The sequence below is a fragment of the Aedes albopictus genome, chromosome 2 (genome assembly GCF_035046485.1).
Source record: "Aedes albopictus strain Foshan chromosome 2, AalbF5, whole genome shotgun sequence".
Classification (NCBI taxonomy): Eukaryota; Metazoa; Arthropoda; class Insecta; order Diptera; family Culicidae; genus Aedes; species Aedes albopictus.
The window spans coordinates 328514437-328540519 of record NC_085137.1 but is presented as its reverse complement, the minus strand read 5'-3'; the positions used below and the strand labels follow the sequence as shown (position 1 = coordinate 328540519).

Genomic DNA, 26083 nt, shown 5'->3' with positions numbered 1-26083 from the left:
AGATAGGAATTGAATTGATTTTGGATTGGGTAAGGATTAGATTGCATTTTCATCCATAAGAATTGGATTTGGCTGGAATTTGAATTAGATTTTCATCAATCTGGATTGTGTCAGGATTGGATTGTTTTTGGATTAGATATGCATTGGATTTAGATTCATTTTGGGTTAGACTTGAATAGAATTTGAATTAAGTTCAGACTGGATTTCGATTTTGATTGGCTTAAATTTGTATTGGATTTGCATTAAAAAAATTGACTAGGATCGAGTTTATAAAGGATTTGGTAAGGTTTGAATTGGATTTGCATTGAATTTTAATTGGTTTGTCACCTGTTTGGATTGTATTTAGTTCAAATTTGCATGTGATTTGGATTAAATCGGGATTAAGATCCTACTAGAAATGTAATTGACTGGATTCTGATTGTATTTGTGCATTCGAGAACACCAACTGCGTTAAGATTTTCTAACAAGTAACCCGATGTCAACGGAAGCTTTTGTATCCCATGTATCCTGTGAGATCCACAACAAGTGCCTTTGGTAACACTCTGTAACACTGTTTTACCGCGCTCGAAGCGTATTTTGGCAACATTTGCAAATTGAGTACAAACAGCAAAAATTAGAATTGGATTAGATTGGGATGGAACTCGGATTGGACTTTAATTGGATTTGGCTTTAACTTGTATTGGATTTAGATTTAATTTTTATAAATATGAATGGATTGGATTTTCATCAATTTGGAGGGGAGTGAATTTGGGTTGAATATTAATATTGTTAGGTAGGATGGAATTAAGGATTAAATTTTTGTCGATTGTGATGTGGATTAGAATTTATTTGAAATGAATTGCAAAGTTGAAAGAAAAATAAAGGAACAAAATTGTAGTTCAACTAAACATGCATTAAACTTTGAAAGGGAAACAAACTATTTGTCCCATCCCAATTTCACAAGTAGAGTAGAGGAGGGGGAAAATGTAGTGGATATAGCGTAGTATAAAGTATTTAATAAACTGTATTTCAAAAATGAAAGGAAAAATTGTTCGAGCAGAAGATGCAAATTTATTTCAGTGCATTTGTCAACACTAAGTCGACATAACGAATCAGTTGAATGACAGCTGCGCCGATCAAGAATAGACCGACAAAGCAAGCGAAGCTTCAAGCCTGCTCGGGTTTGGTTATCTCGTTCTTCTTTAGACGGATTTGGAGACGAACGGACGCGTTCGTGCGGCGCTCCGTGCCTGCGACGATTGAGCAGATTTTTCAAGTTTTTGGATTTACGACACCTACGATTACTACCTTGGCGGGACCGCGCTAATCTCCCGCCGTACGTTGGCCTCTGTGGCTTGGTAGGCATCGATACTCTGGAGTGTCGTCGGACCATCCAACACGCAGTGACTGTTGCAAAAATCCTGAACTGCAATATAGATTGTCCAAACTCTCTGGCACAGCTGCCGCTAATTGCTTTTGAGCCGGCTCGTCGCATAACACCTTTCAGGGCGATGTTGAACAGCAGTGTTGAGAGCCCATCAACTTGACCTAGTCCCCGACAGACCACCTGAAACACTTATGCAATTTTTTTTACAATATCCATCGTTGCTTTGATCAGTCTAATCAGCTTCCCGGAGGAGCTGTTTCATCCATGACTTTCAATATCTCTCTGCGGTAGATATTGTCATATGTTGCCTTGAAGTCGATGAACAGATGGTGCGATAGGACTTGGTATTAGTGGCATTTTTGGAGGATTTGCCGTACGGTGAAGATCTGGTTCGTTATCGAGCGGCTGTGGACGAAGCCGGCTTGACAACTTCTCACAAAATCATTAACTTGAGGTGACAGATGAAGGAAAAAGTTCTGGGATAGCACATTGTGGGCGGCTCCCGTCCTTATCCCTGCACAAATCAGCTCGCGAAGCCCTTGCGGGATACGCTGAGCTTCTGGTAGAACTCCCGTGTATCTTGAGAACGGCACCAGCAGTTCCATTGCACAGTGGGAAAAACCGACCCAAAAAACGGATCTTTTAACGCCGCTGGTTTCGGTATATGAAGTAGACCATTTCTGACGTAAAAAAATACGAGAAATCGATTGGTGCTAAATTCATTCACCGCACGGCACGGGAAGTGGTCCATTTTGCCCCATTTTGCCCTTTTTTCATACATGAAGAGAATCAAAATGTATTTTCAAACAACATGCACGGCTGTAGATCATTGAAAATAGCTGCAGGTGTAATTAGAGGTTCATAGCAATCATAAAAATACATGAAAAATCCCTTCACATGCTTGTTTTGCCCCATATGCCCCAACAACTGCTGGAAATTTACACTTTTACCTAATTATGAATGGATTTTCAATGTTACTGATTTGAAGTTGATTTTTTTGGGATAAACAAAAAAACGCTAAATCTATTATCACCAGAATCATCTTTGGGAGTTGTCCAATTTGCCCCATTCTGCCCTATTTTCATATAAAAAGGATATTTAAAATGTATTTATAAGAAACATATATTGTTGGGAATGTTGAAATTAGGTTAAGGAACAATTGGCAGCTAAGAGTTATCATGCGCGTATATAAAAGATCTTTTCCCTATTTTACCCTACATGCCCCAAAACCTGCTGGATAATAACATATTTTGTATGGTTTTATAATGCCACTGATTGCAAAACATGAATGAGATAATTTTTGATACATACAAATGCGGTTTATCGTTTAATACTAGAATCATTCCGTGAATGGTACAAACAGCTGTCCATTTTACCCCAATTTGCTCTGATTTTTTTGTTATGTAATGTATTTATAATTAATTGAATTATTATCCCTTATTTTTATTGGTGCTAAAACCAATGTAATCGAAAATACAGTCATATATACATATATGACTTTTTCTATAACTTCAGCTTTTCATGGGGAATTAAGGGTAAAATAAGCATTTGATAAAATGTGTCAAATATGATCAAAACTGAATAAATAGGCCGTCTTATAGTACCAATATGTAAATAATAAAGATGCTACATTTAATCACTTTGGTGCATGTTTGACACATATTAAGATTAAGATTAATGCTTATTATGCCCTCAATTCCCCATCAAAAGCAAGAATTAGAAAAAAGTAAAATATTTTACCTGTCCTATTGATTACATTGGTTTCAGTACCAGATGTCGATTAATTCGGACATAAGCAAACACGAGAAATTAATTTATTCATGAGACGACAAAAAATCAGGACAAATTTGGGTAAAATGGACATCTGTTTGTACCTTCCCGTGAATGATTTTAAAGCTAATCGATAAACTGTATTTGTATGTATCAAAAATGATCAATGACTTCATGTTGCAACCATGATGTAGGGTGATGTTACAAAACAATACAAAAAATGTGATCATCCAGCAGTTTTAGGGGCATGTAGGGTAAAATAGGGAAAATATCATTCATATATGCGCGTGATAGCTGTTAGCTTCCAATTGGACCTAAAATTAATTTCAACGTTCCTTAGCAGTATCTGTTTCTTTTAAATCTCCTTTTTCTATGAAAATAGGGCAAAATGGGGCAAATTGGACAACTCCCGAAGATGATTCTGGTGATAATAGATTCAGTGAATTTTGTTTATGCCAAAAAAATCAACTTCAAATCAGTAACATTAAATATCCATTCATAATTAGGTAAAAGTGTGAATTTTCGGCAGTTGTTGGGGCAAAATAAGCAATTTAAAGGATCTTCCAAGTATTTTAATGATTGCTATGAACCTCTAATTACACCTGCAGCTATTTTCAACAATCTACAGTCGTGCTTAATGTTTAAAAGTACATTTTGATTCTCTTATTCTATGAAAAAAGGGCAAAATGGACCACTTCCCGTGCCGTGCGGTGAATGAATTTAGCACCAATCGATTTCTCGTATTTTTTTACGTCAGAAATGGTCTACTTCATGTACCGAAACCAGCGGCGTTAAAAGATCCGTTTTTTGGGTCGATTTTTCCCACTGTGCATTGGTTCGCACTCCGCTTCTTTGAAGCGGCGCTTTTTCTCCCGGATGTGCCAGATTTGCAGTTTCCCGTTCTTTCCACGTTCTACCGAATCCCATGGATCTCCAATTAGCCTAGTGGTTAAGGCTATAGATCGCCAATCCGGAGACGGCGGGTTCGATTCCCGTTCCGGTCGGGAAAATTTTCTCGACTCCCTGAACATAGTATATCATTGTGCTTGCCTCACAATATACAAATTCATGTAATGGCAGGCAAAGAACTGTGGAAGTGCTCAAAGAACACTAAGTTGAAGCAAGGCAAGCCAAGCCCCAGTGGGGACGCCATAAGAAGAAGAATCCCATGCTGTAGCATGACCGCCTGCTGCGAACGTTATTCAATCGTTCCATGAGATCCGTTCCACATACTCAGCGTTGCTGTTAGCAGTCCTCGAGAGGGGCTGCATAGAGCTCGCTGCAAGTCCGGCAACGCTGCCGGTGCCGCGCGTATGCGGTGGCGACATCCGATTGCTTCAGTCGCTCCAGATTATACTGAAGCAGCCATCGGTACCAATCATGGAGATTGGAGAGTTTTTGGCGCATTTTTTCCATCACCAGGTAGTGGTCAGAGTCGATGTTATCGCCACGAAAGGTCCTAACGCCGATAATGCCGGAGAAGTGCTGTCCGTCAGGTCGATTTGGAATTCCATCAGTGGTGATGTCCAGGTGTAACGATAAGGGAGGCCAGGCCCGGATTTAAGGGGGGGCAAAGGGGGCAAGTGCCCCGGGCCCCCCGATGAAGGGGGCCCCCCAAGAATCCGAAATACAATTTATATTTTTCAACGAAACCATATGAAATTCACGTGAATGAGCGTTCATATTTTATACAAAGCCCCTATAGCCAGTGCCGGATTTAGGCCTCGGGGGGCCCGGGGCAAACCCTTAAAAGTGGGCCCCCAGAATCAAAATTTTGAAAAAAAATGAACCATACAATTACGTTTTTTTCTTAATCTTATGTATTATTTTAGACCTAGTATTGAAAGCTTCTGATTTCTTAACTTCTCCAAAACTCCGACAAATTGAAAATTATTCGAACATTTTATTTGATATTTGACTCAAATATCAAAATGCTAGCGTAAATGACATCTCGTTCAGATAGTACATATATTTTAAACTTTCTTCCAAATTGAAAACATTTAAGTTTAATAACTGAGCGTTCAGTTAAAAATCTACTAAAACATGCAGCAACTTTATTTGAGATTGCACGGGATCGACGAGTATTTCAAAATTCAGATTATATAAAGATTAGTCTCTTGGGAGCAACTGTAGCAATAAATCTTAATATCTTCAATAAAACCAAACATAAAGATATGGAAAGTTACAGTTTCCAGGACACTCGGTTTTCAAAACTAGCCTCATCTCCCAAACATCTCCAGAATTCATCATCTTCTCTTTTTCATGATAGCAGCGAACTGATGCAAATAAGTATAAGACATTTGTTTCCAAAATATAATCATAATCAACAAACGTATGTATAATTGTATAATCATTGTGAAATAATAGATAAATTTGTGAAACTATTGAAATTTATATTGCTGTACAATTACTCAAAAGCTTAATCTTTCTTGCACTCTGCTTAGAGACACTTTTTGTAGCAACTTGAAGTCACGGAAAAGTGTTCCCACTCGATAAGAACTTTCAAGGGTATTTTAGAGAAAATCGCATATTTTCAAATACTGCACCAAAAATTATCAAACATTTGATTTCGAATTATTCTTAAGAGAAAATCCAGATAAATGGCCAAACATAGTTTAGATACCTTTAGGAACCCTATTATAAGTTCTTTTTTAAGTGTGACGTCCTCACTGGGACACTGCTTCTTACCTTAGTGTTTCATAAGCATTTCCACAGTAACTGTGGAACTGTTATTAACAAAGATTTTCCTTTGCCAATGACCATTTCGTATGTGCATACCGTGTGGCAGACAAGAAGACACTCTTTCCCTAAGGGAGTCAAGGATTTTCCTTTACGAAAAGTTCTTGGAATGACCGGGAATTGAACGCGTCACCCTTAGTATGGTCATGCTGAATATCCACACCTTAACAGCTGTGGCTATAGGGGCTTTGTATAAAATATGAACGCTCATTCACGTGAATTTCATATGGTTTCGTTGAAAAATATAAATTGTATTTCGGATTCTTGGGGGGCCCCCTTCATCGGGGGGCCCGGGGCACTTGCCCCCTTTGCCCCCCTCCTTAAATCCGGGCCTGCCTATAGCCACAGCTGTTAAGGTGTGGATATTCAGCATGACCATACTAAGGGTGACGCGTTCAATTCCCGGTCATTCCAAGAACTTTTCGTAAAGGAAAATCCTTGACTCCCTTAGGGAAAGAGTGTCTTCTTGTCTGCCACACGGTATGCACATACGAAATGGTCATTGGCAAAGGAAAATCTTTGTTAATAACAGTTCCACAGTTACTGTGGAAATGCTTATGAAACACTAAGGTAAGAAGCAGTGTCCCAGTGAGGACGTCACACTTAAAAAAGAACTTATAATAGGGTTCCTAAAGGTATCTAAACTATGTTTGGCCATTTATCTGGATTTTCTCTTAAGAATAATTCGAAATCAAATGTTTGATAATTTTTGGTGCAGTATTTGAAAATATGCGATTTTCTCTAAAATACCCTTGAAAGTTCTTATCGAGTGGGAACACTTTTCCGTGACTTCAAGTTGCTACAAAAAGTGTCTCTAAGCAGAGTGCAAGAAAGATTAAGCTTTTGAGTAATTGTACAGCAATATAAATTTCAATAGTTTCACAAATTTATCTATTATTTCACAATGATTATACAATTATACATACGTTTGTTGATTATGATTATATTTTGGAAACAAATGTCTTATACTTATTTGCATCAGTTCGCTGCTATCATGAAAAAGAGAAGATGATGAATTCTGGAGATGTTTGGGAGATGAGGCTAGTTTTGAAAACCGAGTGTCCTGGAAACTGTAACTTTCCATATCTTTATGTTTGGTTTTATTGAAGATATTAAGATTTATTGCTACAGTTGCTCCCAAGAGACTAATCTTTATATAATCTGAATTTTGAAATACTCGTCGATCCCGTGCAATCTCAAATAAAGTTGCTGCATGTTTTAGTAGATTTTTAACTGAACGCTCAGTTATTAAACTTAAATGTTTTCAATTTGGAAGAAAGTTTAAAATATATGTACTATCTGAACGAGATGTCATTTACGCTAGCATTTTGATATTTGAGTCAAATATCAAATAAAATGTTCGAATAATTTTCAATTTGTCGGAGTTTTGGAGAAGTTAAGAAATCAGAAGCTTTCAATACTAGGTCTAAAATAATACATAAGATTAAGAAAAAAACGTAATTGTATGGTTCATTTTTTTTCGAAATTTTGATTCTGGGGGCCCACTTTTAAGGGTTTGCCCCGGGCCCCCCGAGGCCTAAATCCGGCACTGAGGGAGGCTATGCTGGAAGTAAAATATACCGGGGTAAGTTGAAACGGGTGGGGTAAGATGAAACGCGAAGTTTTGATTTCAATTAAATTTGGAAATTTATCTTTCAAAAACTATGTGGTTCATATGGCAATCAAATGGTTTATCATTAATAGAAAACATTAGGTTAACCCGCTGTTAACATAAAAAGGGCGAAGTCAATCAGTCGTACATAGTCGTACATACATGTTCGTTCGTCAGCTGGTGCTTATATGATCAGTGTTAAAGTTCAAAACCCAGTGGGTTTTTCAACACAGTGTTCTGGATGACTAAATGCAACGCTTGCTTATAGTTATGCACCCAAGTAACAATCAGCATGCCTTGAAGGTTTATTCATGTTTTATCCTTGTTTTATTCGAGCATGTGAAAAAGCTAGTTGTTCCAAGGTATTTTTAAGGAAGGTACAAGAATATCGGCAATCACAGGATGCGGGGTGAGGTAATCAGTGGGGGGCAAGAGGGTGACAGCTGGCGAGCCAGCGAGCTAGCTGGTTTGTTTACGTGATTTCCCCTCAACTCGTTTCTATAGGGATGTTTTTTTCATTGTTTATTTTTACCATGTACCTTCTTTGTGTGCGGTGGAGGGTTGTGATAACACGACTTCAAGAGAAGCATCACGCCGTAGTTATCCAACGGTTCCCAAGTGCCATCGAAAAATACCGGAGCTTAGTTTCCGTTTGCGGACGTGGTGACGGCTGGATTCGCCGAAGAATCAAAGGATCTAATGCTGCAGAATCTATCCGTGCGGTTTTTGAACTGATGGAACCGTGCCGGGCCCCAGCCGTACCCCGGCCATCGATTTCTTTCTAACGTTATCTATGGCGTGCTCCTCATTAGCCCGGCCGGGACCCGATCGAGCCCCGGCACAGTGTGATGTGAAACACGCCATAGTAATCGCATGTAAGTAATCGATGACCGGGACACGGTCCCGGCCCGATGTAATGGGAATAGCCCTTTAATCATTTCGTCCATTCCATAATCATGGTTGTATAATTTCAGGTTGAAAATTATTTAATTACGGCCCTTCTTATGAGTGTACACATCCACACATTCTTTGGATGATGACAGGAGGCAAGAAAATAAAGTGGAGGGGAAAATGTAGTTCGAAATTTCATGGCATGCTTGTTTATTTTACCAAAACAAACTAGCCAGCTGTCTTTATACTATTCCAATATGGCGGACTAAGCAGTTTGGCATATTGGATTACCTTCCTTTTAAATACCTTGAGTTGTTCTATGTTAGTTTTATGTGGTAGTTTTTTTTTACTTTGCACCTTTGGCATTCCATAAAACATCATATAACTTCTGCTTTAAATATCGTTAGTGGTCATAAATTGGTTTTATTACTTATTATATACCATTTCAACAAAACTTGCATTTGTGGTTGTTGTCGGAGAGATTTCTTTTTGTAAACAAATATACAAAACTGTGAGGCAAGACGCGGCGCGACACGGACACAACACTTATCGTTCTTACAAACATAAAAAGTAATTAAACATTTACCTTTTCGTCGACCGGTTTCGGGCTCGATGTTGCCCATCTACAGGACGATGTCCAACGATGTGAGGCAACGCTTAAAACCAACAAAAGACCAAAAAATGCTGTGATAAAACCGTTAGTTCTATCATGAGCTCAGTTATGACCACCTCAGGAGGTTTTGCCCTATTGGAGAAATCATCAGGAACACAGAGTTTTATCAGAAAAAAACGTGTCGCCTACCCGGAGTAATTTATGTAAATACTGAAAATCATTACTCAATTTTATGATTTCACGAACAGCTTTAGATCAAACTTAACGATTCAACACGTTTCCGTCATTTTATGTTCAGAAAAATTACATTTTGTCTTTGAAATTCCGCTATGTTAAAGAACTGCATTTAACTTCCAATTAATGCACAGTTTGTGTAACGCACTTATTTTTTGTCATTATCAGAGTCACATTCACCAAAAATTCCCCGTGGCATGTCTCCACGTATTAAATAGGAAAACAAACCTGAATTCCAGATTGGCATCTTTCCAATTGATGGCTGGATAAATAACCAAGCATAATTTATACTGATGATCGAACATTGATAGTGAAAAATAAACAAAACAAGAATTTGACAAGTCAGAAGGTGGTTTTATTTAGAAGGTTGTATCGGGGATACGATAAAACTATGATACAACCCGAAATCCTAAGCCGGTATGCATAATTGTTAGGGTTTTTGAAGCGCTAAAAAGCTTCGATAAAATCAAAATGGTTACTTGGGGCAGCTTTCATTCTTCCGAGTCGACCAGACGTAGTTCTAAAGAAAATTTCGTTGGCTCCCACTTCAGATCGTATTTAAGATGTTTCTTGGTGTCAATGGCACACTACTGAGCGCTACCTACAAGATACTCTCTCAAATTTTATGCCGCCGTCTACCACCGATTGGAAGAGAGTTCGTGGGGCAATATCAGGCTGGATTTATGGGTGAGCGCACTACAACGGTGCAGATGTTCGCCATCCGCCAGGTGTTGCAGAAATGCCGCGAATACAACGTGCCCACACATCACTTGTTCATCGATTTTAAATCGGCGTATGATACAATCGATCGAGAACAGCTATAACAGATTATGCACGAATACGGATTCCCGGATAATCTGATGCGATTGATCAAGGCGACGATGGATCGAGTGATGTGCATAGCTTGGTGCGTAGTTCGAGTATCAGGGACACTTTCGAGTCCCTTCGAATCTCGCAGAGGGTTACGGCAAGGTGATGGTCTTTCGTGCTTGCTTGTTCGGATTAGTCATTAATGTGTCGAAGACAAAGTACATGATGGCAAAGGGCTCTAGGGAAGAACCATCGCGCCCGTCACCCCAAATATATATCGACGGTGATGAAAACGAGGCGGTTGAAGAATTCGTGTACTTGGGCTCACTGGTGACCGACAACGAAAACGACACCAGCAGAGAAATTCAGAGGCGCATTGTGGCAGGAAATCGTGCTTACTTTGGACCCCGCAGAACTCTACGATCGAATAAAGTTCGCCGTAACACGAAGTTAACTATCTACAAAACGACCGGTCTCGTCCTCTATGGGCATGAAACATGGATCCTACGTGCAGAGGACCAAGGCGCCCTTGGAGTTTTGGAACGGAAGGTGTTGCATACCATCTACGGCGGAGTGCAGATGGAAGACGGGACTTGGAAAAGACGAATGAACCACGAGCGAAACCATACCGCGAAAATCGGGAGGCTACGGTGGGCGGGTCAAGTCATCAGGATGTCGGATAGCATCCCGACTAAAATGGTTCTTGAGAGTCATCCGACCGGTACAAGAAGACGTGGAGCGCAGCGAGCTAGGTGGGTCGACCAAGTGGAGGACGATCTGCCGACCCTACGCAGAGTGCGGAACTAGAGACAAACAGCCATGGATCGAGTGGAATAGAGACGGTTACTATGTAGGTACAGCAGAGGCCACCCCGGCCTTAACCTGATCGGTAAGGTAAGTATGGTGTCAGTGGCATTGATGTTAATGCATACAAAATGCTTCATACTACGAAAAGATCAAGATGTGTTCCTCAAACAGCACCGCGGCTGAGATGCATTGAGTTTCAGCAAAGAATAAGAATATCAAGAATGCCCACTCCGCTGATGCTCGGGGGGACACTACCGCAGCGCTATCTGCGGATGAATGTTTCATGGGGTAGTGTGCGTTACTGATTGTATGCGGATACCAAAACATACGCACACCACCTTCTCTTATGACAAATCACGAACACTGTTACAGAGAGCTTCCACCTTGATACGCTTAGAGAGCGCCACTTATCTTGTCGCTTGACGTTTACATAGAAAAAGGTAAGAGAGGGCATTCTTTCCATTTTTATTCTTTGGTTTCAGCCTTTTTACTAATTTGGTGGATTAGGTTATAAGCACTTAAATTGATTTGCATTTCGAACAAGCCCTGGCCTGGCGAGTATTGTAAAAGAAAGATGAACTAATTATTTTAGAACTTAGCAGCCGGGCATCGACCCGCATCTAGACCCGCATTCAATAGGGTTCTGCATGAAATTCTCTCCTTCTCTTTCACTCTTACAGAAATTTTGTAAACAACAAGGCCAAAAAACTTCAAAATCCCATACAAAATCAAAACAATGCAGTGCCCTATTGATAACTAGTTGGTAAAAGGTCAACTGCATCACTGCATGGTATTTATATGAAAATCCTACAAATCTCAAAATGGGAATCACATTGGAAAGAAATCTCAGCAATCTGCATTTCTAAAAGTGAGGCACAACAGTTTTCTGTCAAAAGGAAAGATGAAGTTCTTAAAAATATATTTTTACAAGTTTACACAATGCTGTCAACGGCGATTCCCTGGATGCGTCAATCTGTGCCGATCAGACGAGACTTCACCCACCAACGAAGTCATTCGTAGTACTTTGCTCTATTTTTACGGTTTACTGTTGGGTGGCCTCTTTTGGAGGTTTGTTCTCTCGAAGCTCGGATTGTCTTTTGATTTCGAATTTTCCGTAGGCCTGGTGATCTGTTTGATTCTTGGTAAATATTGTGACATATTCATGCCTTTCCATAGCTTATATTAACTGTTTACGTCCTAGGTTATGGCTGTGCTCTTTCTGTCCAAATTCGTTGCTACAGCTGTCTGTGCTTAACTGGATTCCTAGGAAAAGCTGGTCGAGGTATGCTGAAAGCCATCGTACTGACTTGCATTCTTACAGGACCTATCAACAACATAAGCTTGAACGCTCGGGAGGTAGTACGGGTGTTCACGTGTTCCGCAGTGTTGACGTACAATCTGAGCAAAACTCGATTCGAATTGATGACTAAACCGTTCCAGAATGCACTGCTAGGAAGTAGAGACAACCTAGAACAGGTCAAAGATGAATTTGTCGTAATAGTGGATATTATTGAACCGATCGAGAAAGAAATCGAAGGTTTTGATAATGTTTCCAATTTCCGCCAAGAACGGGGAGCAAATCCGGATTATGAACGGTATCGACAGCATTACGTGGACAAGCTAAAGAAACGTTGTGAAACTCAGTTGCGCAAAGGCGTGGCCCGATGTGAGCAAACATTCCAGAAAGTTTACGATGATTGCCATGATAAGCTTCCGATATTGGTGAACTTTTTGCTTTGTTGGCCCATGAAGCTGGACATGATGTGCGGTGCTAGTAAAATGTTTGGGGATCAGGACGAAATATGCTCACCAGATGGCGTTGTTGATTCGGAATTCGGACAAGATTACGGTCAGCTTAAAACTGAAAGAGAGCAATTGGTAGGAGATTTGAAAGATGTTAATATTCAGTATGAATTTGTTGACATGGAGCAGCATGAAGGATATTTGTGAGTTATATTTTAATCAATAGCATATCCCGAATCTTTTTCGCACGATTTTTTTTTCTAGAGTTTAGTCAACTTTGAACCTATTGACAACGCTATCGCTATTTTAACACTTTGTCTCTCGACTCGTTTTTAATTTTCCAAGTATCTGAAGTAGTTGTGCACTTTTGTTAAACATTGCAAGTTAACGCTTCATTGAGTATATTCCAAGGCATTGCATCAATTTGATTTTTCAGGACGGCTAAGGAAACAAGTAAAGAAATTAAAAGAGAATTTGAACGCAAGAAAGAATCATTTGATATAATTGTATATATTCTGGAAAAGATTTTTGCATTTATGATTCTAAGGGTTACTCTAAACGCTTTGTCGTTTCATCAGAACTATCTAAAGAAGTTTGACTTTGAGAATCATTACATTACTGATTACTTCACACATGTGGATCAACGAAGAGCGCGATATGGAAAAATGCACATCTTGCCCTTGCGACGAATTGAACGCCCTAACTTAGTTGACCTGGAATCAACTGCTTGCACACGGCTGGAACTTAGAAAAATCATCGTACAGCTAATGACGCTCCTCCTTCAAGGAATCTCAGCTGCCATTTTCATTCTGCTTGATGCCCTCTTTTTCGAAACACTGGATATTGTATCCCGACATTCAAAAGTCGAATTCAAACAGGAAGGACATCACGACGTCAATGTGACCGTCACCGGAACAGGAGTCATCGCAATGATGGTGAGGAGATCAGTAGAAGGATTCAAAACGCAAGTTAAACTGGATCTCCTAACCACAAACGAAGAATGCTTGCCTCGGCCTTCCAAGTTGTCAACGTGGAGCTTAGTGAAAATCTACTTACTTCTACTGGGAGTTGCAGTTCTGATACTCAATGAGGCTTACATAAATCGACTGAAACGCTTGATTTGCGCGTGGTTCTATCCGAAACGCGAAAAGCAGCGAATTCTGTACCTGTATAACCGCATGCTCAAAAGAAGAAAGCAGTTGCAACAATCGCTAATAGAACGACTAAGAGAGCACATCCGTGAGATAAAATACGGCTCAAGATTGAAGTTTTTGGACCGTTTAATGTTTTACTTTCCAACGTGCTGTGGTTGGATTAGAATTATCAACAGAAAAGCGTGCAGCATATGCAGCTTCAAAGGCACTGGTACATTGAACGAGTGTCAAAGCTATAACTGCTTTTTAGTGTACTGTGAAGAATGCTGGCAAGATGTAAACCGAAAATGTTTAGCCTGCGAGAATGAGTCGATCCTGAATCATGACTGTACATTAGATAGTTTAAATTATTGAAATAAAGTTTTTTTAAGTTCAAAAAGTCGCGCGACTGTTTAGTGACTGCCATTTCCACTCTCGACCTCTCGACCATTTATAACGCTCATGTGTAAAGATGAGTGGGTGTATGTTCTTGTAGATAGAAGTGAAAGTTGCTATGACAATGATGTACTCATCTTTGCAGTTTTGAATTCCTTTCACGATTTGAGCAGGTATTCATGCTATTATATGCTGTGACTACGTTTAGAAGTATGAAAACCAGGATGAAATTATGATTTAGTCCTCGATTGATCAATTTGACCCTACTATACGATACAAAAATATCGAGTTTTGTCGATTTAATTGCTATTTCATTGACTTGCTATCAACACGTAATGAATGCGTGCGGCATCAATCACACTCGCGAATCAGATTATTAAGAACATATTAAGAAATTGATAGTAAGGTTTGCTCATTTTATGATCAGTGGGTCATAAAGATTCCTACAGCAAAAGACTCGGTTTCATGTCATAGAAGTTCGATTCATTTGATGTCTGTGTCATAAACGTGGCTACATATATTTCCCTACACTTTCTATTTGCCATCAATTTTATTGCATTTCAACCAGTACCACATTCTTTTGCCAGAAAGCAAGGGTATAATTCCTATAAAAAAAAATACGCACTCCTGACCCGATTGGAGATAGTTTACTGCATTCCAAATGAATCATTAGAGTGTGAGAATTGGTTTCATTAGATCTGATGGCTCTCAATATGTGCATACGCAAAGCGCGTCCACCCCGGGGGATAAACAAATTGCACATTTTCTAGGGTAATTGATTTTTACTACCTTTTACGCGAGACGAGCCGAGGTGAACTAGCCGTGATTTAGGCATTCTACACAGTCTGTAAAAGTCTGTAAAGGTATATGTGAGAAGGGACCATCGACTCATGGAAATATCGAGTAGTGGAACAGAAATCCTTTTGGAGGCATTTTGGAGGGACCATCATAGTAACCTAGAAATTATTTTTTGCAATTTCTCATCGTAATAGGCTGTTTTACCTCACGCAAATCTGACAGGAAAAGGCCTACTCTCCCACACCAAATTAACAGTATTGTAATGGTTCATTACAGCACTGATTTGCGTTGCGTAATGAACCATTACATCACTGTTTTCAGTTTTGATCAACTTCTTGATGCTTTCTGGATGCAATTTTGAAAAATTGTGACAACTGCACAGTATAACCTGCTATGATCAGATTTTCTTAAGCATGGCTATGGGCATCAGTATGCAGTTTGATGAAAAATTTTGTTCAAGTGGTAATTTATGAACTTGCAAAAAACGTTGTACGCAACTCGGTGCAGAACTCGATTTTTACAGCACTCGTCGTAATTATCCAACTCGGCAAGCCTCGTTGGATAAATGTACGACTCGTTCTGTAAAAATCGTCATTCTGCACCTTGTTGCGTAAACTACTACACTCAAACCTCCATTTAGGTAGGATCCATTTAGGTAAAATCTATTTAGGTCCCTCCATTTAGGTAACGTTACCTAAATGGAATTTGAATGTGTTCAAATCAGTTGGAGTACTTAAGATTAGGTATAAGACTGGTTTATGGGGAAGAAGTAGTGAAGTGTTAGGGGGTGGGTATGGGGGGAGGGGGAGTGCAATGTTGCCCCCTAAACACCCTGGGGTTTTTCACAAGGTTTTTCGTGTTTCATGCCCAGCTAGTCATTTGAATGTCAATTCTGATCTAAGACCCTCCAAAACCCCCGAAAACGCCCTTGAAGCCCCTCCCCTCCTGAAACCCACCCCCTCCTGAAACTCATTGAAAGCCATCTGAAACTCCGCATGATCTCGTTTAAATCTCCTAGTAACTCTCCCTTGTTGAACTTCTTTGCAACCTTGTAATCCATTTAGGTAATAAACTGAATCCATTTAGGTAATGAATCCATTTAGGTAAAAATTCTATTTAGGCAGTCCCGACTCATTACCTAAATGGAGGTTTTAGTGTATGTCAGTATGAAAAAATTTACCTCTATGAGTCGATATCGAGTCAAGGAACATCGACTCATAGAGGTTCCACTGTATTTGCGAAGGTTATCTGTGATTGGATCGTCTATTATTGCCATGAATATCAACAAACTTTCAGTATTCATAAGCATTTGTTTAGCAGTTATTTTTTACGGGTCAAATGACGTTTGACGTATAGGGATTACGAGGTATCACTTACTTACTGACTTACTTACTTACTTACTTACTTACTTACTTACTTACTTACTTACTTACTTACTTACTTACTTACTTACTTACTTACTTACTTACTTACTTACTTACTTACTTACTTACTTACTTACTTACTTACTTACTTACTTACTTACTTACTTACTTACTTACTTACTTACTTACTTACTTACTTACTTACTTACTTACTTACTTACTTACTTACTTACTTACTTACTTACTTACTTACTTACTTACTTACTTACTTACTTACTTACTTACTTACTTACTTACTTACTTACTTACTTACTTACTTACTTACTTACTTACTTACTTACTTACTTACTTACTTACTTACTTACTTACTTACTTACTTACTTACTTACTTACTTACTTACTTACTTACTTACTTACTTACTTACTTACTTACTTACTTACTTACTTACTTACTTACTTACTTACTTACTTACTTACTTACTTACTTACTTACTTACTTACTTACTTACTTACTTACTTACTTACTTACTTACTTACTTACTTACTTACTTACTTACTTACTTACTTACTTACTTACTTACTTACTTACTTACTTACTTACTTACTTACTTACTTACTTACTTACTTACTTACTTACTTACTTACTTACTTACTTACTTACTTACTTACTTACTTACTTACTTACTTACTTACTTACTTACTTACTTACTTACTTACTTACTTACTTACTTACTTACTTACTTACTTACTTACTTACTTACTTACTTACTTACTTACTTACTTACTTACTTACTTACTTACTTACTTACTTACTTACTTACTTACTTACTTACTTACTTACTTACTTACTTACTTACTTACTTACTTACTTACTTACTTACTTACTTACTTACTTACTTACTTACTTACTTACTTACTTACTTACTTACTTACTTACTTACTTACTTACTTACTTACTTACTTACTTACTTACTTACTTACTTACTTACTTACTTACTTACTTACTTACTTACTTACTTACTTACTTACTTACTTACTTACTTACTTACTTACTTACTTACTTACTTACTTACTTACTTACTTACTTACTTACTTACTTACTTACTTACTTACTTACTTACTTACTTACTTACTTACTTACTTACTTACTTACTTACTTACTTACTTACTTACTTACTTACTTACTTACTTACTTACTTACTTACTTACTTACTTACTTACTTACTTACTTACTTACTTACTTACTTACTTACTTACTTACTTACTTACTTACTTACTTACTTACTTACTTACTTACTTACTTACTTACTTACTTACTTACTTACTTACTTACTTACTTACTTACTTACTTACTTACTTACTTACTTACTTACTTACTTACTTACTTACTTACTTACTTACTTACTTACTTACTTACTTACTTACTTACTTACTTACAAAGATTTTAAAGTACAAGATAACCCACTTCTCATTTCTACATACTATCCCCAGGCGAACGAACTTTAGTGAGCTTAACGCTACCTAATGGTGGAAAATCAAACTTTTGCGAGAAAATCAATCAAGGTAGCATTGGTGTTGTGCGGATACAAGTTATTATTATTTTTTTTTTCGTGTCGTTCTGACATGTCAGATTTGGCAAAAGGGTTGATCTTCTGGTTTATCTAGTGGAATGCATATCATCATGCAGGCAATAAAGACTCCTGTTCCATTTTGTGTTGTTGAATGAACGAACGAGTGCTGTCTAAATTTACGTCATAGCATCTCCAGTGTTTTTAGAATAAATTTTCTTTGTAGACGATTTTTCATAGTCTACAGTTTTCTCAAGAAAACTTGTATCTTTTGGAAATTTTGATGGCATATTCGGAAGAACTTATTACTATTTCGGTATCTGAATAACTTGGAAGAATTTATGGTAGTTTATTTTGTAGAAGTTTGTTATTGAATGCTTCATGAAATCCTTGTGAATGTTGGGTTAATTTCTGGAGGAAGAAATCGCAAAAGTGCTTTCTGGAAGATTTCTGGAAGAATATTGGAGCTTGGATTGCTTTGTACTAATATTGAAGAGGGAATTGTTTCAGAATTCCTAGAAATCTTTCAAAGAATCGTTTTGAGAACTCCTTCATAAGTTTTTGAATTCCACCAAAAAGTTATTTTTTATAGTTAAATGGAACGATTTCGAGAATTTCCTAATCTTCAAATAATCTGAATTGAAAAGTATCTGAAAGACATATAAAAACATCAGGGAACGTCACAATGCTCTTAATAAAGGCAAATGAACAAGCGATGTCCATAAACTGCGTACACTCAGTTTTGACCCCTCCTTCGTTGTAGACTTCCGTCTATACACAATTTGGATGGACCGTAGACTCTGACCAGTCCTCATCACTCCTAGAGTCTACGTAGTTTATGGACTGACCCATACGTGTACATTCCATTTTGAAACGCTTTTTTTTCAATGAGGAAATACAAATTTATTCAGCTTATAATTAAAAAAGTCTAACAGTGCTAAAACATAACTAAACAAAACAAAAATCTATAACATAACTTGAAATAAAACATAGTGAAAAACTAGAAAAAGTTTAAAAATTACAAAAAAGAAGATTAAAACGAAAAACAAACTACATATACATATTTAGCCATTAATATGAAGCTTTCGACGTTTCGCTGTGACTTTGGATTTTTTGTTAGCGCGTTTCTTCCTGTCTGCAGCTTTCATATTCGTGTTCAAAACTTGTTATTTGGCTTTTATCAACATATTGATATACTTGTTGGCGATCATTTTAGCACAAGGAATGCATAGGATGTCGTATACAATATGTTCCTCTGATTTATCTGATTTGTATGGCCAAAACAAAACATCCAAAAGTTTTTTCTTCACTGCATGTGTTGACTGTTTCAAAAACTTTTCAAAATTTTTCTCAAAAATAAATACAATTTTTTTACAGAATTTGTACAATTTTAGCCCTGGAACGCATAAACGTGATGTATCCTTATACTTTTTGTTATTTAATAATATTTTAAGGCCTGACCCTACATGATCCACATCCGAATAACATCTTTCCAAACAGTCTTTATGCAAAATTTTTGAACCTATCCAACCTGTTGTGTAAAATATGCTGTTTGCTTGGTTCAAATCTATATCCTCATCTTTAAAGTTTGCCTTAGTCGTTTTGAGTTTTGGCTTTGGGGTTGAAATCAGCTTTATATCCGCCATTTCGGGAGTGCTAACAAAGTATTTGGATAAATCTGCTTCGACGTTTCCAAGTTTCTTCGGAGCAATGAGCTGATTCACAACGATCGATTTATAGGCCGAAGAAAACTTGCTTGGATCTGGATGATTGTTGTTGCTGTTCTTCCATCGAATGATCGAAAAAAAAAATGCTCCAAGCAGTCTTGAGACAGATTTCTGGTCCGTAGAAATGCAAATCCGTATTTTGTGTGTAGCTCTTTCCATAACATTTCTATTGCGGATATGTACAAAATCCATCCTTCTATGAAATACGGCTTCCGAGATTGAGTTGGTAGCCTTGGGTGATCGTTTTCCTACAAACATGATGTATTTATAAAACTTTGATTCAAAACTTGCTGAAAACGTATTTAAATAGAAATAATTTTATTTGGTATCACGACAGTTACCGTTTTCAGAGATCCGCAAGCTTTTGAAACAAATCGTAATTTTTTCAACTGAAGCTTCATTTGTTTTAAAAACTCCCAATGGGCTGAATGTTCTTGGATTGGCCTTTTCAATTCCTGATGAGATAAGTAAGTTATGTTTATTACCAGAAACAATGCTATAATAAATAACTTATCATATTAAAAAAATATACCTTTGTCTCATTAAAAGTGCTGGAGTTTGCACAATCAAACATTTTGTCGAATCTTTCACAGTAGTTCGCTGTATTCAAACATTCTTTGGGTAGTCTTCCAGTTTCAACAAACGTCTTGATTCCTGCGCTCACGGACTCGCTTAATGTTTGAGCGGCCAAGTTAACTCTCATCTCGGCGAATGGTGCCAGGTCTATGTGACTGTACGTTAATTTTGGCACTGATCTTGGAATGATTTTGATGTCCTCGTTATAAAGTTTCAGCAATGTGATCGAATTTACAAATTCTACCATCAAATATTGCATTATGCCTTAACAGATTGTTTCTGCTTGATTTGATTAAATGACAGGCATCGAATGCGCAGAAAATTTTGGATATTTTGTACTCAAACCATGGCTTCTCCGGTGATATATTTAACGATTTGAAAAGGGATCGGTTTACCGAGCTTTGATCACAAACAATAAGTTTGGGTATCAAACCGGTATCAGATACAAGTTTGACGGCTTGTTTTACTAATGTTTGGATTCGGCTTGAGTTGGATGAAGAATTATTAAAAAAATATCCAATGGCTTGCTTAAAGCCAGATTTCATTGATTTCACCATGAACGTTAGCGCCGAATTTGCTCGTTTATTGATATCAATGTTCTGTCTTCCAACCTTTAACATAAAAACGTAAAAACGTAAATAAGATGATTTTTCTTGGCTTCTTTAACATCAAATTTCAAATTACTTACCTTCGTAGGGAATCCAGTAAAATAATCTGTCTTGGCATTTGCCACATAAGTAATGCGTTGCGACACAGACATCTCATCTAAGAATATGGTGACAACTCGTTCATCTCGTGGTAACGCAGCTGCCTTAAGCTTCAACAATTTTAGAATAACTGTGGAGAAACCTTCTTTTACATCCAATCTGGAAAGCCACTTTTTTATGGTATTAATTGAGGGCAGAGCAAAATATTTTCGCATTTGTTTGTAGGCTTTTCCTGAGCAGTAGTGTAAAATAATTGCCATATTTTTCATTTTATCGGAGTACCTTGCACCGCGCAGTTTTCTTGTTTTATTCTGCTGCAGTTCTAATAAAACAGGATCTATCAGACCCGTGGAACAAGCTTGCAAACGTGATTTTAACTGTTTTACTTCAGCTTTTAGTGATCGTATTTTCATCTTCAATTTTGAAGTTTCCTTTTGCTTGGATTTAAGCTTCTGTTTCAACGTTATATTTTCTTCCTCTTTCAAAACAAGCTCTTTCATCATTTCGGTGATATCATCAACACTACAGAAATAATCATGGTCATTCAACGGTCTTGATTTCTTGCATTTTTTGTTGGAAAGTGGCACAGTGTCATCAATTGGAGCAAATCCCAGTTCAATGTTACATGCAACGTCCATATCAGTAACCACATCATTCATGGCGGAATCGGAATAAGCAAGAGGCATATCTTCGTCCTGATCGATAGGTACTTCTGGATCCTCTTTTTTCGGAATCTCGCTTGTTTTTATTGATGGACGAGCAAACAGATACAAGCTGAAATCATCAATTTTACGTACTAAATTTTGAAGCCTTTGCATTAGTGCACATTATGTATACGTACCCTTGTGATTTATTTTTAGGGTTGTGAAAATCACATTCTTGAAAATGCTTGGAGCAAATAACGCTATACTTTGTTAAATATGGGTTATCGCAGAACTCAGCCCGTCCTCTCACGGCCCTAGAATAAAAGGTTGTGTTATAGAATATAAAGCCCTCTGTATTTAGGATAATTGGCTCCCGATGTATATAAAATGACACAGCAGAGATTATTACTTCGAAAGAATGGGAATTTAATTACCTGTCGCCAGCAAAAATTTTATAGAATGATAAAGATGAAACCTCATCTTTCACGCTAATGCAACCGTTCACTGCACAATAAATTCGTCCCATAATTGGGTATTTCACCGTTACGTTTTACACAACCGAAAATTTGAAAACCGACCAAGCTGGTATGACGTTAGGATACAATTTGTTATGACCGTAACGATAGAGAAGCTTACTTTGATAAAATAGTTCGACCGCGGCCCTCAAGGGCGCTGCGATCACTAAAATGCGTTCGCCAGTTTTACGGTAGAGTGGGCCACATTCTTAATATACTATATTTGTTACTTACTTACTTACTTACTTACTTACTTACTTACTTACTTACTTACTTACTTACTTACTTACTTACTTACTTACTTACTTACTTACTTACTTACTTACTTACTTACTTACTTACTTACTTACTTACTTACTTACTTACTTACTTACTTACTTACTTACTTACTTACTTACTTGAACCTTTAGGTTTGCGTACATAAATTTGCCTTACGTTATAAATGGAGGAGTAGTTAAAGCATGTTTCTACACTGACTTGCCTCCCCGCCGCTGTGGTGGTGTGATCACGCCGCAAAGTTCAATCATTTATTAAATGGAATTTATTGATTATGCGTTAGCGGAACCATGGATAGGATGGAAAAGTGTGAAAAAAGATGCTGCAAAAACCATGAGCACATGCGAATTTTTGCGGTTTGCAGCACTGACTGACTGACCGGTGACCTAGTTCTGGGGCATGAAGATAATTGACCACATCCAAAGAGCACAATTTAGCTCTTCCTAGCAGACTTTTTCTCATTTCGCTGTTTTTAATAATCTAACTTTGTGCTTGCTGGGAAGTTGCTTTGAGGTGTTATAAGTAAGGTAGTGAAACGAAAAAGTGTAAAATTGTTTACTCAGAAGTATTCTATTTGATTTGGTATTTTGCATATCATATAAACGACCACTGTGCAATAGCACGAATAAGTAGTCGTACAAACCTATTAGCTTTGTACTATAATCCTCCTGATAACGATTGTTCTGAGATTTTAAGTGGGCATCTTTTAGAATTTACCGTAAAATACCACCACACATTCTTTATTGATGATTTTAATACTGATCTCTTAAAATATAACTATAGATCAAATCGTTTTCGTGATAAACTGTCTTCTATGTCGTGCACATGTCTTAATAACTAGCCAACGTACTTTTATCCCAGTGGCTGTTCTTTACTAGACCTATTCATAACTGATTCTACTGAAATTGTGTTTAATTTAAACCAAGTCTCAATGCCATTTGCATCCAAACATGATCTAATTTTTGCTTCTTTACGCTTCAGCAAGACTAACGAAACGCCCATCACATATAGGGACTATAAAAATTACAATGCGAGGCGTTTACATGATGGATTTCATAGTTTTGATTGGACTCCATTCTTTGGAATTACTGATAGTGATATTCTACTGGATATTTTGAATAATCGTCTGAAATTTTTACATGATGAGTTCATACCACTACGGAAGCAAAAACTCAAAAGTAATCCATGGTTCAACCGGGCCATCGAAGTTGATATTGTTGATAGAGACACTGCATATTCTAACTGGAAGCGTACTAGAAATTCTTCTGATGAATTGCACTTTAAAAGATTGAGAAATAGAGTAAACATATTAATACGTGATGCCAAGCGGCAGCATGATTCTAATCATTTTAATGTAAGATTGTCCAGTTGGTAATTATGGTCTAATGTAAAAAAGCTTGGTGTCTCTAAGACTAATTCTTTTGAAAATAATTTTAACTTCTCTGGGGATGAAATTAACGATTTCTTCACCGCAAATTTCACAGTTGACAATACATCGACACCGTCAATGATACATGTTTCGGAAGGGTTTAGGTTTCGTTCGGTGAACGATACCGAAATAATTAGAGCTTTATATTCAATAAAATCAAATGCTGTAGGCCTAGATGGAATTCCAATTATCTTCATCAAAATCATGTCACATTTTATACTACCATATATCAAACATTTGTTCAATACTATTATATCTAGTTCAAAATTTCCGAGAGGTTGGAAAGCAGCGAAAATTATCCCAATTAAAAAGAAACCTGGAGTTAACTCTATTAATAATCTAAGGCCAATCAGTATATTATGTGCTCTTTCTAAAGTTTTAGAGAAGCTTTTAAAAACTCAAATTTCTACTTTTGTATCAGAAATGGATTTTCTACACCCACTTCAATCGGGATTTAGCCAGGATCATGGGACCAATACAGCGTTAATGAAGGTTCACGATGATATAGCTAAAGTCATTGACAAAAAAGGTGTTGCTATTTTGTTACTCCCATCGGAAACTGTTAATGAAGTTAGGTGAGGTATTTCAATTTTCATATGAAGCAACTAAACTGATTCGGTCCTATCTAACTGATCGATCGCAGGCTGTTTTGTGCAATGGTAATCTATCTCGTTTTGAACATATTTTATCCAATGTTCCTCAAGGATCAGTGTTGGGACCATTGTTATTTTCATTTTTTATTAACGATCTACCTACAACTTTGCGCTATTGCTCTGTTCATCTCTTTGCTGACGATGTTCAAATATATTTGTGCGAACTAGATCCCAATTATTTTACTTCATTAAGTGAACGAATCAATCACGACCTTCAAAGAATTTTTGATTGGTCTCAGCGAAACTTACTACCTATTAATTCAGCTAAAACTAAAGCAATGCTTATAAATAGAAATCGGAACCCTTTAACACTTCCTGATTTGATGTTGAATGGAGATAAAATTGAGTTTGTCAGTCGTGTAGTAAATTTAGGAATAATTATGACATCTAATTTAAGTTGGGATGATCAGATTAATTCGCAGTGCGGCAAAATCTATGGGTGTCTGAAAAAATTAAACTTAGCTACCAAACATTTTAATTCATCCATTAAACTTCAACTTTTTAAATCCTTGCTTCTACCCCACTTCATTTACGGTGATTTCATTAATTTAAATGCCTATGCTGCTTCGTTAGATAAGATGAGACTTGCATTGAACTCATGCGTTAGATATGTTTATAATTTAAACCGATTTTCGAGAGTAAGTCATCTGCATAATGAGCTTATTGGCTGCAATTTCTCACATTTTAGGTCATGCGTAATAATATTCAAAATTTTGCATTTGAAAAAGCCTGAATATTTGTTTTCCAAGATTTCTCCAATGCGATCTGATAGAAATAGAAATCTTCTAATTCCACAGCATAGTTCTTCGTATTATAGTCAATCTCTGTTCGCAAGAGGCATTGTCTTTTGGAACCAATTGCCACTAAATATCAAAACATGTGTTTCAATAGTGCACTTTAAAAGGAGCCTGAAACAGTTTTTAACAGTATAATTCTAGTATATATTGGAGTATATGTAATTGTAGATTTTTGTATTGTATGGAGGCATAACTGTCAATCGATTTCTGGTATTTAAATAATGGATTAATAAACTTTTTTGGATGACACGAACTCACTTTGATAATTTATGATAATCTGTAATACTCAAGTACTATTTTAATAACTAGTTTACTGAATTGATTAACCCTCGAGCGATCGCGCTGTTGTATTTTGTACAACACGTTGAAAAAATCTCGCTTTTTGTACTCAGCATTAGCGTGGTGTTGACGGTGGTGGCCAACCACGCGAGTTACGGAAGGTTAACATTCTAAACTCTAAGTCGCCTTTTCTCTTACACAATAATTTTCATTACATTTTCATAGCAGTTCCTACGATGTCGTTATCTGTCAGAATCCATGCTCCTACTTTGACATAGGAATCCTCGAAATAGTATCGCAACACTTTCTTATTTCTAGCAAAAAATACAAAACTAAGATGCAAAACAAACAAAGATTCAACCGCTCGTTGCGAACAGAATAAACATTGGAGTACACTGCTTAGCTGTAAGAACGGTCTCACTGTCTCAAAAAAAAAAGTAAAATTACATCTCAAATAAGTCGTATTTGTAAACCTTGTTAGTGGCTTATCTCATTTACCTTCAATTTCAAACCCGATTTGTATCATAATTTGACATCTATTAGCAATTAACTCGAAATTTGGGATAGGCAGCTCATTAAGGCTCGCACATTCTGCTCCTTCTTACAACAAAAGCACGAGTTCAGCTTGCAATGCCC

General features: G+C 37.2%; 2 protein-coding genes across 4 annotated transcripts in view; both read left to right on the top strand.

Annotated features, from left to right (window-relative positions):
• Positions 1-26083, top strand: part of LOC109399520 (uncharacterized) — a 384950-nt gene that overhangs the window by 187656 nt on the left and 171211 nt on the right. The gene's annotated exons all lie outside the window — the stretch shown is intronic.
• Positions 11651-15527, top strand: LOC115269776 (protein sneaky). The gene is made up of 3 exons (XM_062848864.1): positions 11651-11984; positions 12044-12788; positions 13022-15527. Exons 1-3 carry the CDS (start codon positions 11744-11746, stop codon positions 14091-14093), a joined length of 2058 nt encoding a protein of 685 aa, XP_062704848.1. The 5' UTR covers positions 11651-11743; the 3' UTR covers positions 14094-15527.